Source organism: Schistocerca piceifrons, chromosome 2 (assembly GCF_021461385.2).
Source record: "Schistocerca piceifrons isolate TAMUIC-IGC-003096 chromosome 2, iqSchPice1.1, whole genome shotgun sequence".
Classification (NCBI taxonomy): domain Eukaryota; kingdom Metazoa; phylum Arthropoda; class Insecta; order Orthoptera; family Acrididae; genus Schistocerca; species Schistocerca piceifrons.
In genome coordinates this window covers 226,025,120-226,040,627 of record NC_060139.1, presented here as the reverse complement: position 1 = coordinate 226,040,627, position 15,508 = coordinate 226,025,120, and the positions used below count along the sequence as shown (strand labels likewise).

Below are 15,508 nucleotides of genomic sequence, written 5' to 3'. Positions count from 1 at the left end.
TGCTCAGTAGCCCTGCCTGAGTATTGGGTGTAGCAATGGATCGCAACCTCAGTTACAAAAAGCACTGCGCAATCAACAAACAGAAGACGTCAGCTAGAAACAACATCCGTCGGAAACTGACTTGAACCAACCAGAACGTCGAAAAGTAACGCTCTCGCACTTTGTTGTCTACCATGGAGTATGCTTGACCTGTTCAGTACAGATCCAATCATGCTAAACAACTTAACATCTCTCTGAATGGTCCTGTAGATGCAAAACTGGTTGCTTAATCCCAGAACCATGAACCACGTCATATTATTTATTGTTTGGCAGGAACTGTTCCACCAGATATCAGCAGAGAAGTTTTGTTCATGAACGAGAGCTCTAAAACACTTGTCCCAACCAATCCACCAACGACTGAGTGCTAGAAGGAGTTTCTACTATACAACCAAAAATCTAACCAAACTTCTTCAGGCTGCAAGGTTAAGACTGTAGCGGAAAAGAAACACTTCCCTTGACCTTGCTGGTTGGGTACTACTAATCGAACATCTCCCTCCCTTTCCCCCCTTTCCCGACACCGGTATACCTGGATATCGTTAAGCAGACTTCGTTCTGGTGTAGGCAGATCCCGGACATGGTAAAGTGAGACTTCACTAGCCAAACAAGGCTCTGCAAATGCGGCGAAGGTCAAAACACAGCTCACTTCAAATCAAATGGCTCTGAGCACTATGGGACTTAACATCTGAGGTCATCAGTTCCCTAGAACTTAGAACTACTTAAACCTAAGTAACCTAAGGGCATCACACACATCCATGCCCGAGGCAGGATTCGAACCTGCGACCGTAGCGGTCGCGCGGTTCCAGACAGAAGCGCCTAGAACCGCTTGGCCACACAGGCCGGCCAGCTCGCTTCATGAACTTCCGTAAGTGGTCTTTGAAGTGCACATCGGCAGACTTGACGGTAACTACACTTAATGCCCTTGACTTAGCAAAATTCTCGGCAGACACTGTTTGGTTACAATTACAAAACAAGTACTGTTTGGTGTATTTCATAAGTTTTGGCGTTAAGAAACATTCTGTAATGCAATTGTTTATCATTATTTGCCTCTGATAAGAATAAGCAATTAACCGAAGTTCCCGGCTGTCTGGTGTGCAGTGAGCGGCGCCGAGGCTGCCACAAAATATCCATGTACCTATTATTCTGTGTAGAAGTTTTAATTTAATTGCCTTGTATTTTACTAACACCTTTTTGCTTTCTTTTCAAACTTATCTTCTGATTATGACTCGATAATAAGTCGAAACCGGCAATCAGATAATATGTTTGGGCTGAGGCTGATTGTGGTCACTCAGTCTTTTGACCTTTCCAGTTTTGGGGCTTTGGCAGGTACTGTGCTTGTGAGTTCGATTACTGTCGGCTCCTAGATGAAGTCTGATGATGGGATTTAAGTGAAATCTAAGAAAATTCTCATTTATTGTTCCGTCTCAGTTGCACATTTTTTATTAGATAACATGTTTCGATCATTCAAGTTCATCTTCAGTAAGTAGTTGCGTCAGCAACCCGTCTTGTCTGCTCAGAGCCAGGTATCAGAGTACTCTGATATGTAGTTCTGGGTGGACAAGCTAAGTTGTCGACTTTGATCTGAAAATGATCCTGAGTAGCCGAAACAGGTAATCTAATTTAAAATGTGCACCTGATACGGAACAATAAATGAGAATTATCATAAATATAAATACAGTATCCCGAAATCGGCTGCATGTGAGTCCACGAAAATCTTCCGCTCCTGGTCGAGCGGCTGCCCGCACACCCCGCCTGGTGTGGGAAGGAATCGATTACCAGGCCATTGCTGGGCGCGTTAATCAAAAAGTTAACTTCCATAATCGTTATTCCGCTCCTACAAAAATCTTAACTTCACTAAACGTTAAAGCGTTACTTTACAGGAGATTTATGAGAAGTTAATGGTTAACTTGTTTACTGTGCACTGGTCCAGACTAGCTTGACACACACCGCTGCCAATGACTGCAATGCCAAAAGACTCTACACTGTTTCTCTGTCGTGTTCTTCTAACGGAATTACTGCTACTGGCTCCGCTGTCGATACCTGACGCCCCAAGATTGGCTTTCCCCGACTGGACCCTGACTTCAGTGCTTCTTCAAACTGCACATACCGCGATACATGTGTTTTCCTTATGAGTTGTTTCAAATTGTGAAGGCTCGAAGTGAGAACCCCAACTATTGATTTTTTAGGCAAGCACAGTTTACAATCGAGAAGCGCTTGTTCTCCCGAACTGGACACGAAAATAGCGTTATCACTTAAATGCGGCCATGGATTTTCTTCAGTTGAGCTATAATGCAGTTATATCATTTAGTTTCCTCAGTCATCCCACTAACGAAAAGTAGTACTTAAAGCGAACTCTGTAAACAAAAACAATACACAGGCAAAACCTAGTTATTCTTGCTCGCACTCAGTTGCACGCACCCTGGCGTATCCACATACTTACACAACCAGAAATTGTCAGTGCAGCGTCATTTCTGTCATAAATAGGAGGTACCTAATTAACGATTAATAGACTTGAAGTTAACCGAAGTTAAAGTTCCCGATAACGTTTTCGCGAAATTAATTTAAAGGTTAATATGTTACTCCAAAAATTAACTTAATTAACGATTAACAGATTAATGGTCTTATACCCAGCTCTGTACTAGTTGGATACAACAGACAGGATGATAGGATATGTGTTAAGATATCAAGGAATAACCACCGTGGTACCAGAAGTAGGTAAAGAGGGTAAGCTTTTTTAGAGGGAGACAGAGACTGGAATATATCCAACACGTATCTGAGGATGTTGTGTGCAAGACCTACTCTGCGATGAAGAGGTTGGTACAGGAGAGGAACTCATGGCGAGCCATATCAATCTAGTAAAAAGAGTGATGAGACAAACACACGATGCAAGTCTACACTGTCTATTGTAGTGTCAGTCGGCAAACGACGGACGGAAACTTGAGATCTCAGCCCAACTACGAGTGATCAGTTGCCGACAATTCTTGGTGACCTTCTGGCCGTAGCCTGTGCCTGGATTTTATTTCTTGCCATGCGTCTACTCGTGATAGTCAGTCGAAGATACCTACTATCCCCTCGCGATGTAGTCCTTCTGGAAAGACCCAAGCCAACACGGTTGTCCATGTCGTCACTAGTCGTTCTGCAGACATTGGACAGTTATCAAAGTGATCCGTAGGTAAGATGCCCCAGTGTACCTCATGGCAATGGTTTGATTGTTCTCAAAGTGCGAAAGGTGACGATAAGCTGGACTGGCACGTCCTCTGGGCATGCTGTATTGCGATCACCACCTGAAGAGTTTCAGCAACTTTAGACACAGCCAGTAGGGCATTCCTCACCTGTACGAATGTTTTTCTTTTTCTGTATTGAAAGTAAGCTCATTTGAGGATGGAATTTTAAGCAGAATACGCCTCAGGTAAGGAAACAGCGCAGTATCTGACAGCGCTCGGTCAAGGTATTCAAGGTGGAGCACTATTTGAGTCTGAATTTATATAAAACGAGCAGCCAAAAGACACGGGAGGTTTGTACCGCTTGTACCTCTGTAGATATTCCGTGTATGACGGACGAATGTTGCAGCTAGATGCAGAGTACGGCACGATATAGGAGCGGTCTGTTACAGACAAGTGTGTGGCCGGCCGCTGTGTCCGAGCGGTTCTAGGCGCTTTAGTCCGGAACCGCGCTGCTGCTACGGTCGCAGGCTCGAATCCTGCCTCGGGCATGGATGTGTGTGATGTCCTTAGGTTAGTTAGGTTTAAGTAGTTCTAAGTCTAGGGCACTGATGACCTCAATGTTAAGTCCCATAGTGCTTAGAGCAATTTGAATCATTAGAACAGACAGGTGTGCAGTAAGCATTCCATGAAGCCGCGAGGTAACCGACTTCAAAGTGGTATAATAACGTAAGTCAAGGTACATGTGCCATAGCATTTCGAAGATTGCCTTCCGCGGCTCGTGGTCTGGCGGTCGCGTTCTCACTTCCAAATCACGAGGTCCCGGGTTCGAATACCGGTGGCGTCAGGGATTTTCACCTGCCTCGAGGTGACTGGGTGATTATGTTGTCCTCATCATTTCATCATCATTCGTGAAACTGTCTAGATTGGACTGTGTACAGATTGGGAATTTGTACGGGCTCTTATGACCGCGCAGTTGAACGCCCCACAAACCAAACATCATCTTCATCGTTTGAATGTGTGAGTGTGGGGATTGTACAACACTAGGACCATCTAAACCAAGACAGAAGCCACATACGAGCACTGTGGAACGAAACGTATATCATAATGCAGTGGCTACTCGTCTACAACGGTAATCCTCAGAAGTATAGGTTGTGACCAACGTCGATCAAACAGTGGCTCAGGAACGTTTACAAAGATCAGGAAAATTTTCGAGGACCACTTCCGAAACAACTAATAAAACGTCGGTGTCTACGGTGTAAGCGGGTCCACTAGACGAGCAGTCTAGCCTCTCGAACGCCACATCATAAGTTTCATCAGGGACTCATACCATATCTGGCAGACACAACCGAAATGCGTCCCGATACCAAGTGATTTTCATTGCTACGACACCGGGACCAGTTTTCTTCAAGAGTATTGCCCTCGTTAATGCAGAGAAACAGCACAATTCAGGATATAAAATACACAATGGACTGACACTGATCGGTGTGCTGTTTTAATTGTGGACGAAAGAAACAAACAAAAAAACAAACAGAAGTCGTCGCTCCCCACCCCGTTTCGGTCTCATTCAGTCAGTTCCATTTCTTTCCATATCAATGCTAACGATACTACCAATAAACTTATTACACATTTACTTCGTAATTTATGTATAGTACCAAATCTACCGAACTGTAGTTTTGGAAGAGAGCAACTGTAGGCAGGAATATATAATATTATCGATGAGCGGCGCTGATCCATTCATACACAGGATCGATTATTCCAAGCAAGGAGGGGTAGTAAACGTGGGCACTTCTTCATTTTCGGTACTTTGAAACAAGTCTACTCCAGGCGCTTCACTTTCTGGGTTTTGAGAGGTGGTACTGTGAAGTAAAAACAATAAAAAGTCTATTAAACTTGGGGTCTAAAGCGTATACCTCATGAGCAACGAGCACTAGTTCCCTACTGTAAAACACATCTCTTCTACTGAACAAATGTTCATAGCTCGTAAGGTATGCATTTTAGAGCCCATGTTTACTATTCAATCTTTTCTTATTTTAGTCTGTACTACCTCCTGACAAAATATTGACGGCAAAGAGCTTACAGTAGAAGGGATTTGTGTCACAGTATCGAAGGTGAAGAAGTGCCCATAGTTTTTAAGGCACGCATTTTAGAGCCAATGTTTACTAGACTTTTTTGCTTCGAATAATTGTACCTGTTATACCTTAATATTGATCATTCCTCCTGGAACACGCTGTATAATGTATTCCGCATAAATAGGGAAACTGACCTATTATTGTATGGTTACAAGATTGGAGAAAAGTCGCTCGTAGCCGTCACGTCCACAGAACATATAGCAATAAGCGTACGGAGGGATTCAAAGCGGAACCATCGTATGAAACTTGTTGCAGATAAGGCATATGGCCAAGATTAATTGGAAGAATCATCAGGAAGTAAAGTCCATCCACAAAGGATGTGGCTTAAAAAGCCCTCGTTCCATCAATAGTCCTACTTTAAAACTGCTCATCAGTCTGGGATTCGTGCCAATAGGATTGACAGAGGAAACAGAGAAGATACACAGAAGAGCAGAACTGTTCGTTACTGATTCGTTTAGCAAACGCGAAAGCGCCATGGAAATGCTCAGCCCATTCCAACGACAGATACTGCGAGAGAGGCGTTCTGCATCAGGCGTGATTTAGTTTTCTAAGTCCTACGTTCCTAAGAAAAGAATCAACATACTACTTCCCCCTACATTTATCTCGGGAAAAGACCATGTAATTAAAATTTGAGATCCGAGTTCACACGGAGGCTTAGGAAAGGGATTGAAGTGAAGGTGGTACACAGAGTACCCTCCACCATGCACTGTAAGATGGTGCGATCAATGGTCCACTGTGAGATCGCCGCCGATTTAAACATGGAACTTCAGGAACCGGGGGCCGGATTGAGACAAATCGACCGTTTAGGCTTGAGCAACCAAAGTCTAATATCATATTCAGTGCCCTCCCATTACTTTTTTCCACTGAGTGTATAATATATCAGACTGTGCGCCTGACCAGGAATCAAACTTAGCTTCAATGGGCAGATTGAATATGGTATTAGTTGATGATCAGTTTGGATTTAGGAAAGGTAAAGGCAGCAGAGAGGCAATTGTGACGTTGCGGTTGATAATGGAAGCAAGAGTAAAGAAAAATCAAGACACGTTCATAGGATTTGTCGACCCGGAAAAAGCGGTCGACTGTGTTAAATGGTGCAAGATGTTCGAAATTCTGAGAAAGTAGGGGCGAGCTGTAGGGACGTACGGGTAATACTTAATACGTACAAGAGCCAAGAGGGAATAATAAGAGTGGACGACCAAGAACGAAGTGCTTCGAATTAAAAAGGGTGTAAGACAGGGATGTAGTCTATCACCCCTACTGTTCGATCTGTGATGATGGAAATAAAAGAAAAGGTCAGGAGTAGAATTAAAATTAAAGGTGAAATGATATCAAAGAAACGATTCGCTGATGACATTGCTATTCTGACTGAAAGTGAAAAAGAATTGCGTGATTTGCTGAATGGAATGAACAGTCTAATGAATACAGAATATGGATTGAGAGTAAAACGAAGAAAGACGAAATTAATGAGAAGTAGCAGAAATGAGAACAGCGAGAAACTTAACATCAAGACTGATAAGTCACCAAGTAGATGAAGTTAAGGAATTCTACTACCTGGGCAGCAAAATAACCAATGATTGACGGACCCATGAGGACATGAAAAGCAGACTAGCAATGGTAAAAAGGGCATTCCTGGCCAAGAGAAATCTACTAGTATCAAACATAGGCCCTAATTTGGGGAAGAAACTTCTGAGAATGTACTTTTGGAGCATTGTATGGACGAGAAACATGGACTGCGGGAAAATCTGAAGAGAATTGAATTATTTGAGATGTAGTGCTATAGACGAATGTCCGAAATTTGGCGGACTGGTAGGGTAAGGAATGAGGAGGTTCTGTGCAGAACCGGAGAGGTAAGGACTATGTGGAAAACACCGAAAAGGAGAAGGGACAGGGTGATAGAACATCTGTTAAGACGTGAGAGAATGACTTCCATAGTACTAGAGGGAGCTGTAGAAGGCAAAACCTGCAGAGGAAGACAGAGATTGGAATACATCCAGCAAATCATAGAGGACGTAGGTTGCAAGTGCTACTCTGAGATGGAGCAGTTATCACAGGAGAGGAATTCGTGGCGGGCCGCACCAAACCAGACAGAAGACTGATGACTCAACAACAAAAAACAAAAAAAAGATGCTAGCTCTGTCCCCGTCAAAGTAACCCTTCTGCAGTCACCCCACTCGATTCAGGGAAGCCACAGAGAACCTAAATCTGGGTCGCCCGAATACGAGACTATAGTCGTCCAGGCGACACATCAATGGCTTGGAAAGTTTGAGCACGTAGGGCAGATTTCGAAGAACATTTTTTGCAAGGCGTTATCTGGCTTCACAATCCCTGACTTGGCGCAAACCCATGGAGCGTACAGCTGGCGAAAAGAATTTCATCGCACTAATTATTAACTCGGTGCTCAATCAACTCAACTATTTAAATAGTTTAGCATTACATACTCCAAGTCCATCAACAATCTGTGAGTCTGTAATGTAGTTTCAATCATCCAGATCAGATAAGTCACTAGTCCACACCTGAGAAAGGTTTATAAGAGCAGCAGCACTGCACGGCGTTCCTCTATCTCTGAGCTCATCTGGTGCCTCAGCGGTCAGCCGGCGAGAGAGAGCGCTGGGATGAGTGTTTTTACGATCACCGCCGCTGACACGCGCGATGCTGGGAAGGTGTGGCCAGACCGCAGGCGACGTAAATTTCCTGTGGTGGAGCCGCGGAGGCGTTTACGATGGCAGTTCTCATTACCGAAGTCTCGCATCGCTGACCGCGCCGCCTCTGCCGCCGCCGACAGGTGCCGGTGCAGGTGGAGGCGAAGGTGAAGTTACAGCCAATCCGTGGCTCTCAGGCTGCTTCGTATCGAAACAGTGGGCGCAGACCAAAACACCGAGATCCTCTCTGCAAGCTTCCGCAATCTCCTAACTGGCTGTTGTTCCAAAACAAAACTGTACCAACTGTTTCGAGATTTTTAGTCCAGAAATAATGGTCCATAGTGCACTCAAACCCAGAAGTAGTGACGAATGGTGCACCAGCCAAAAGCGATAAACATTCCAGAGAGGCTTCCACATTATGGCGACGCAGACAAAGTAATGTAACTTCGGGTATAAGGCCAGAGGATCAAGCGACGGTGACCGACTACCGTTTCATCCTCTGTCAAATTAAAGTCATTTGGACCCAGTAAGGAGGGTCCCAAGTGCAGCGCACCGCTCTCCCAACAGTTGTCAGTTTTCCAGACCTTGGAGCCGCTACTTCCCATTCACTTAACTTGTCAAACATCCCGTTCTAATCCTCTCACGAAGAAACAAAAAATTCCTGGAAGTGCCAGAAGTTGAAACTGGGTCCTTCACATGGTTGAACGCTCAGCTACGGAGGCCCACAAGTATCGCAGCACAAAATATTAAAACTGTAATCTTCACAAGAAGCGACATAGCATCCCTACTTACCAGGACCACGTTAAAGAAAGGCCCTTCCCCATGCTATTACTACCTGTCAAATTTTACGATACCACTCTGTACGAAGACGTGGAAGGTCTCCAAGATACGCCCATTCCTTAAACACAGCAGATCTCCACGTGAAACTCCATCAGCCTAGCTTTCGTACTGACCATGATTTTTGAAATAATCCCAGCCCAGCGCTTCCACAAAGATCTCGAACAGCGCCAATTTTTCTTCCATCCCAAGCACTCTTTCGCGTTATCCACCCACGATCCTTATAACTGAACTGATTTTGACCTATCTTTGTCTCCCTCGATCTGTATGTCTACAGGTGATACGAAATGAAAATATTAAAGAGTTTATAGTTCTTCTTGTTAATCCTGGAGTTTTTGGCCATAGCAAAATAAAATCCAAGTTCCATGACCCTAAGAGATCATTGTCAGATATAACATTCTTTGGTGACCGTAGGATCCTTTGCGTGGAACTGGTCCATCTGTGCAGGCATTAAACTTTTCTATCTTAAATAATTATCATTTAAATAAACAATAGTAGTAAACGTTCTATTGATTAAAAAGTTGGCGTGATTTTCTTTTTAGTTTGTAATGTACTTTAACAAGTGATGCTCTGTTGTTAAGTACACACGGAAGTCTGCCATGTGTTTATGATTCTCTGTTCATCTTTTGAAGCAGTTAATTTTATTTATTCTTGTGTCTGGGTAGGCTGTATAGGCGGGATTTTAACAAATCTTCAGAGGTTGTTACGTGAGACGAGATTCTATTAATGCTAGCTATATTTTATAATATGCCAACGGGAAAAATTCGCAACACGAGAAAATAATTAATGTAGAGTAATAAAATTTAGGGAATACATTTGTCTAGGTAACATACTTACGTGATTAATGTTGCAGGAGCACAGCTTAATCCAAGCGCGAGATAAGTCATTGCAAAAGTGAAATGCTGGTACGGTAATAACCAGTGTAACAGCCAGAATGTTAAATGCAAGCTAGCAAACGTACGCGCATGCATTGTATTGTACAGGTGCCACATATCAGTTTCTGCGACAGAGATCCATGCTTGTTGCACTTGGTCGCTCAATACAGGGACGGTTATTGCTGTTTATGGATGACGTTGAAGTTGTCGTCCGACGAAATCACATATGTGCTCGATTGGAAACACACCTGGTGATCGGGCAGGCCAAAGCAACCTATCGACAATCTGTAGAGCATGTTGGGTTACAAGAGCGGTATGTGGGTGAGCGTTACCCTGTTGGAAAACACCCCCTGGAATGCTGTTCTTGAATGCCAGCACAACGGATCGAATCACCAGACTGACGTACCATTCTTCAGTCAAGGTGCACGCGATATCCACGAGAGTGCTCCTGTTGTACGAAGTCGCACTGCAAACCATAATTCCCAGCTGTAGGTCCAGTGTGTAGCACACAGACAGGTTAGTACCAAGCCGTCAACTCGCCTCCTTCTAACCACCACAAGGGCAACACTGGCACCGAAGCAGAACCAGAACTCCACCTTGCCCTCCACCTTGCCCTCCTCCCCCCCCCCCCCCCCCCCACAGTGAGCTCACGCTTGACACCACTGAGATTGCAAATGGCGGTGGTTTGGGATCAGTGGAACGGACGCTGTTGGGCGTCTGGGTTGGAGCTGTCGTTGATGTAACTGATTAATAACAGTTCGTCGTATTACTGTGGTGCCAGCTGCTGCTCAAATTGCTGCTGCAGGCGCAGCACGATGCGCCAGAGTCATACGCCAAACACGATGATCTTTCGGTAGTGCCACGTGCCCTACGAAACCCAGTCTTCCAGTGACATTCCTGCAACCATCGTTGCCAGCACTCACGTATACAAGCTGCATTCCTGCCAAGTCTTTGTGCAGTATCGTAGAAGGAACCTCCAGTTCCTCGTAGCCCTATTGTAAGATCTCATTCAAACTAAGTTAGATGTTGATAATGGAATCTTTGTCGCCTATAAAGGCATTCTTAAGTACAATCAACTCACCATGCCCAAACTGAAAGGTAACTAACTCTGAAAACCGATACAGCGTGTATTTAAAACAATCCTGATCTGTATCCCCATTGTGGCGCTACTAGCGCCAGTCTTATGCGACTGGTTCGAAATTTGAATAGACATCATCTTTGAAATGAAGAAACACGCTTACCAACTTTCCTTTATGTCGCTCAACTTCTTCTTGATGTTGTGATTTCTTTTCCCGTTAGTGTATTTTACCCTGTCGCACACGAATAGATACTCTTTGGCGTTAATTTAATGGCTCGTTGCACATAGCGATGCGTAGGCTAACTGAAGAGAGAGCAGTCTTCAAGATGGCTGCGTCCCGCTTCCGTAGCACAGTGACCAGCGTGTCTGGCTGCTGTATGGAGGAGGCAGGTTCGATTTCCTGTACTTCCAGAGATTTTTCCTAGGTGCGAGGACTGAAATGGAGTGTTTTCAGCCCCGTGTGCCCAACTAAAGAGCCACTTGACCAAGTAGTAACGGAGCCAAGGTCGAGATACTCAAGAACGATCGGCAGAGCGGTGTGCTAATGCCATGCCCTTCCGTACCGCATCCAAATCACTCCACTGGCTGAGGATGACACGGCGGTCGGTCGGTCCCAATTGGCCCGTCTGGGCCAGAAGGTGGAGGTTTGCTTTGCTCCTATCAAAGAAAACTATCGACAAAATTTGGAGAACTGGTTTTTGAAGCTGACTACACAAGAATTCTACTGCCGCCAACGTACCTTTCGTGTAAGGACCACAAAGATAAGAGATAGTAGAGATCGTATGGAGGCATATACACTCCTGGAAATTGAAATAAGAACACCGTGAATTCATTGTCCCAGGAAGGGGAAACTTTATTGACACATTCCTGGGGTCAGATACATCACATGATCACACTGACAGAACCACAGGCACATAGACACAGGCAACAGAGCATGCACAATGTCGGCACTAGTACAGTGTATATCCACCTTTCGCAGCAATGCAGGCTGCTATTCTCCCATGGAGACGATCGTAGAGATGCTGGATGTAGCCCTGTGGAACGGCTTGCCATGCCATTTCCACCTGGCGCCTCAGTTGGACCAGCGCTCGTGCTGGACGTGCAGACCGCGTGAGACGACGCTTCATCCAGTCCCAAACATGCTCAATGGGGGACAGATCCGGAGATCTCGCTGGCCAGGCTATTTGACTTACACCTTCTAGAGCACGTTGGGTGGCACGGGATACATGCGGACGTGCATTGTCCTGTTGGAACAGCAAGTTCCCTTGCCGGTCTAGGAATGGTAGAACAATGGGTTCGATGACGGTTTGGATGTACCGTGCACTATTCAGTGTCCCCTCGACGATCACCAGTGCTGTACGGCCAGTGTAGGAGATCGCTCCCCACACCATGATGCCGGGTGTTGGCCCTGTGTGCCTCGGTCGTATGCAGTCCTGATTGTGGCGCTCACCTGCACGGCGCCAAACACGCATACGACCATCATTGGCACCAAGGCAGAAGCGACTCTCATCGCTGAAGACGACACGTCTCCATTCGTCCCTCCATTCACGCCTGTCGCGACACCACTGGAGGCGGGCTGCACGATGTTGGGGCGTGAGCGGAAGACGGCCTAACGGTGTGCGGGACCGTAGCCCAGCTTCATGGAGACGGTTGCGAATGGTCCTCGCCGATACCCCAGGAGCAACAGTGTCCCTAATTTGCTGGGAAGTGGCGGTGCGGTCCCCTACGGCACTGCGTAGGATCCTACGGTCTTGGCGTGCATCCGTGCGTCGCTGCGGTCCGGTCCCAGGTCGACGGGCACGTGCACCTTCCGCCGACCACTGGCGACAACATCGATGTACTGTGGAGACCTCACGCCCCACGTGTTGAGCAATTCGGCGGTACGTCCACTCGGCCTCCCGCATGCCCACTATACGCCCTCGCTCAAAGTCCGTCAACTGCACATACGGTTCACGTCCACGCTGTCGCGGCATACTACCAGTGTTAAAGACTGCGATGGAGCTCCGTATGCCACGGCAAACTGGCTGACACTGACGGCGGCGGTGCACAAATGCTGCGCAGCTAGCGCCATTCGACGGCCAACACCGCGGTTCCTGGTGTGTCCGCTGTGCCGTGCGTGTGATCATTGCTTGTACAGCCCTCTCGCAGTGTCCGGAGCAAGTATGGTGGGTCTGACACACCGGTGTCAATGTGTTCTTTTTTCCATTTCCAGGAGTGTAGATACTCGTTTTTCCGCCGCTCTCTATGCGAGTGGAACAGGAGAGGAAATGAGTAGTAGTGGTACATGCAACTCTCCGCCACACACCATACGGTGGCTTAAGCTTGTACGTAAATATAGATATAAATCTCTTGGTTGTTAATAAATGAAAAGCACCAGTTTTCTTTTGTTCTACAATATTACTTTTACTGTTAACCGGTTTTCGGCTTACAAGGCCATCTTCAGACATTTAGTAAGTATTATCAACAAAGAAGTTATAATCTTTGCAAACAACATTGGAGGAGAAGTAACACGTCTAGACTTAAGTACAAACATACAGTAACATCTTTGACAGTGTGGTGGCAATGCAATGAAAAAATAAAAATTGAACAGTACATAAATAACAATGGAGGAGACAGGAAAACCTTTAACACAAAATAGGAATAGCATGCCTACATAACAGTTTCTATTAATAAACAAAACTAATGAAATAAAATAAAATTAGTACTATACAAGGCTACATCAGGAGATATGAAACATGGAGAGTGATAACCAAACCAATTAAAAGAAGAGACAATTATCAATGTAACTACAGAATACTTAAGGAACTTAAGCAATATCAGTAAGGTAAACAGAAATAAATAAATGCAGGAAAATGGAAGCGTTTGAGGGAACCGACAGTAAATGCATTCTTTGAAAGTGTGGTGGTACTACATTTTGACATTAACATTATAATCAAAACAGTGGCTGTGTAACAGTTTGTATTAAATAAATGAACAAAGTATGAACAATATTTGATGCGACAAGTACAAGGGGTGTTAAACATGGACAGTAATACAAGTGCCAATTAAAAGAAAGCCTATATGGAATACAATAATACTGTTGGTTGTTATTTTCTTGTTCACAGCGTAATACCTTGTCACTCTCATGTATGATGACCTCCTGACTAGTGGTATTTTGCAAAGTCGCGTTCCAGTTATTCAAGCTGAATTTTTAGTCGATATTATTTATCCGCTTGTTTTTCATCTGATGCTTGTACTTCTTTTTTCATCTTTCCACTAATCCATCGAGAACCTACACACTGATAATGACGAGACGTTCTCTAAGCACAGTGTCTGGTCTCTCGACAGGATGGTAGCGACGCCGCTGCTGCTTCTGTCGACGCTGGCGTGCCTGTCTGCGATGGCGGCGCCCGCGGGTAATGCGACCTCCTCGGCAGTCGCCGCCCCCGCCGCCGCCCCCAGCGCCCCGCTGAAGCTGCGCCGGCTGTCGGGCGGCAAGGTGGTGGAGGGCGGCGGCCGCGCGGACAACCACCTGCTGCTGCGCTCGCTGGGGCTGTCGCGCCGGCGCAGCGGCCATCACCGCAAGCGGCTGGCGGCCGAGTCGCGCCGCCTCGCCGCCCCCGGTGACTCGCACGTCTTCGTGGTGAAGCTGCCGCCCGACTCGCACTTCTACGGCCTGCAGCAGCCGCACCCCAACGACGTGACCAAGGTGCGGCCGCCCGTCAGCTTCGCCGCCAACGGCAAGCCGTCCGCCGTCTACCACTGGAACCTGCCCGCCAGGCACCTCATCGCCGCCAAGAAGTCGCGCGCGCGCACCGCCCCCTCCAGGCTGCAGGCGTCCGATGACAGCGAGGTCGGTAGCACTTTTTTATTTACTCTTTTTCTAACAGATGTGACGTGAAGTCACGTAAGAGGTACGCACCAATTTTTACGTCATTTGATGGTTGAAGCACTGCTATTATGAATGCTACAAAAATACACTACTGGCCATTAAAATTGCTACACCACGAAAATGACGTCCTACAGGCGCGAAATTTAACCGACCTGAAGAAGGTGCTGTGATATGCAAATGATTAGCTTCTCAGAGCATTCACACAAGGTTTGCGCCGGTGGCGACACCTACAACGTGCTGACATGAGAAACGTGAAAAACAAACAGCAGTTGACCGGCTTTGCCTGGTGAAACGTTGTTGTGATGCCTCGTATAAGGAGGAGAAATGCGTACCATCACGTTTCCGACTTTGATAAAGGTCGGATTGTAGCCTATCGCGATTGCGGTTTATCGTATCGCGACATTGCTGCTCGCGTTGGTCGAGATCCAATGACTTGCTGCAGAATATGGAATCGGTGGGTTCAAGAGGGTGCGCCGAGCTGGATCCCAACGGCCTCGTGTCACTAGCAGTCGAGATGACAGGCATCTTATCCGCATGGCTGTAACGGATCGTGCAGCCGCGTCTCGATCCCTGAGTCAACAAACGGGGACGTTTGCAAGACAACAACCATCTGCAAGAACAGTTCGATGACGTTTGCAGCAGGATGGACTATCAGCTCGGAGCCCATGGCTGCGGTTAACCTTGACGCTGCATCACAGACAGGAGCGCCTGCGATGGTGTACTCAACGACGTACATGGGTGAACGAATGGCAAAACGTCATTTTTTCGGATGAATCCAGGTTCTGTTTACAGCATCATGATGGTCGCATCCGTGTTTGGCGACATCGCAGTGAACGCACATTGGAAGCGTGTAGTCGTCATCGCCATACTGGCGTATCA

General features: G+C 46.2%; 1 protein-coding gene across 1 annotated transcript in view; it reads left to right on the top strand.

Moving 5' to 3' along the window:
• The window catches only part of LOC124776629, a 455,847-nt gene that overhangs the window by 414,290 nt on the left and 26,049 nt on the right, over positions 1–15,508 (top strand). Inside the window, exon 2 of the mRNA XM_047251717.1 lies at positions 14,086–14,590. Coding sequence (XP_047107673.1) covers positions 14,086–14,590 — 505 coding nt within the window. The remainder of the gene's footprint in view (positions 1–14,085; positions 14,591–15,508) is intronic.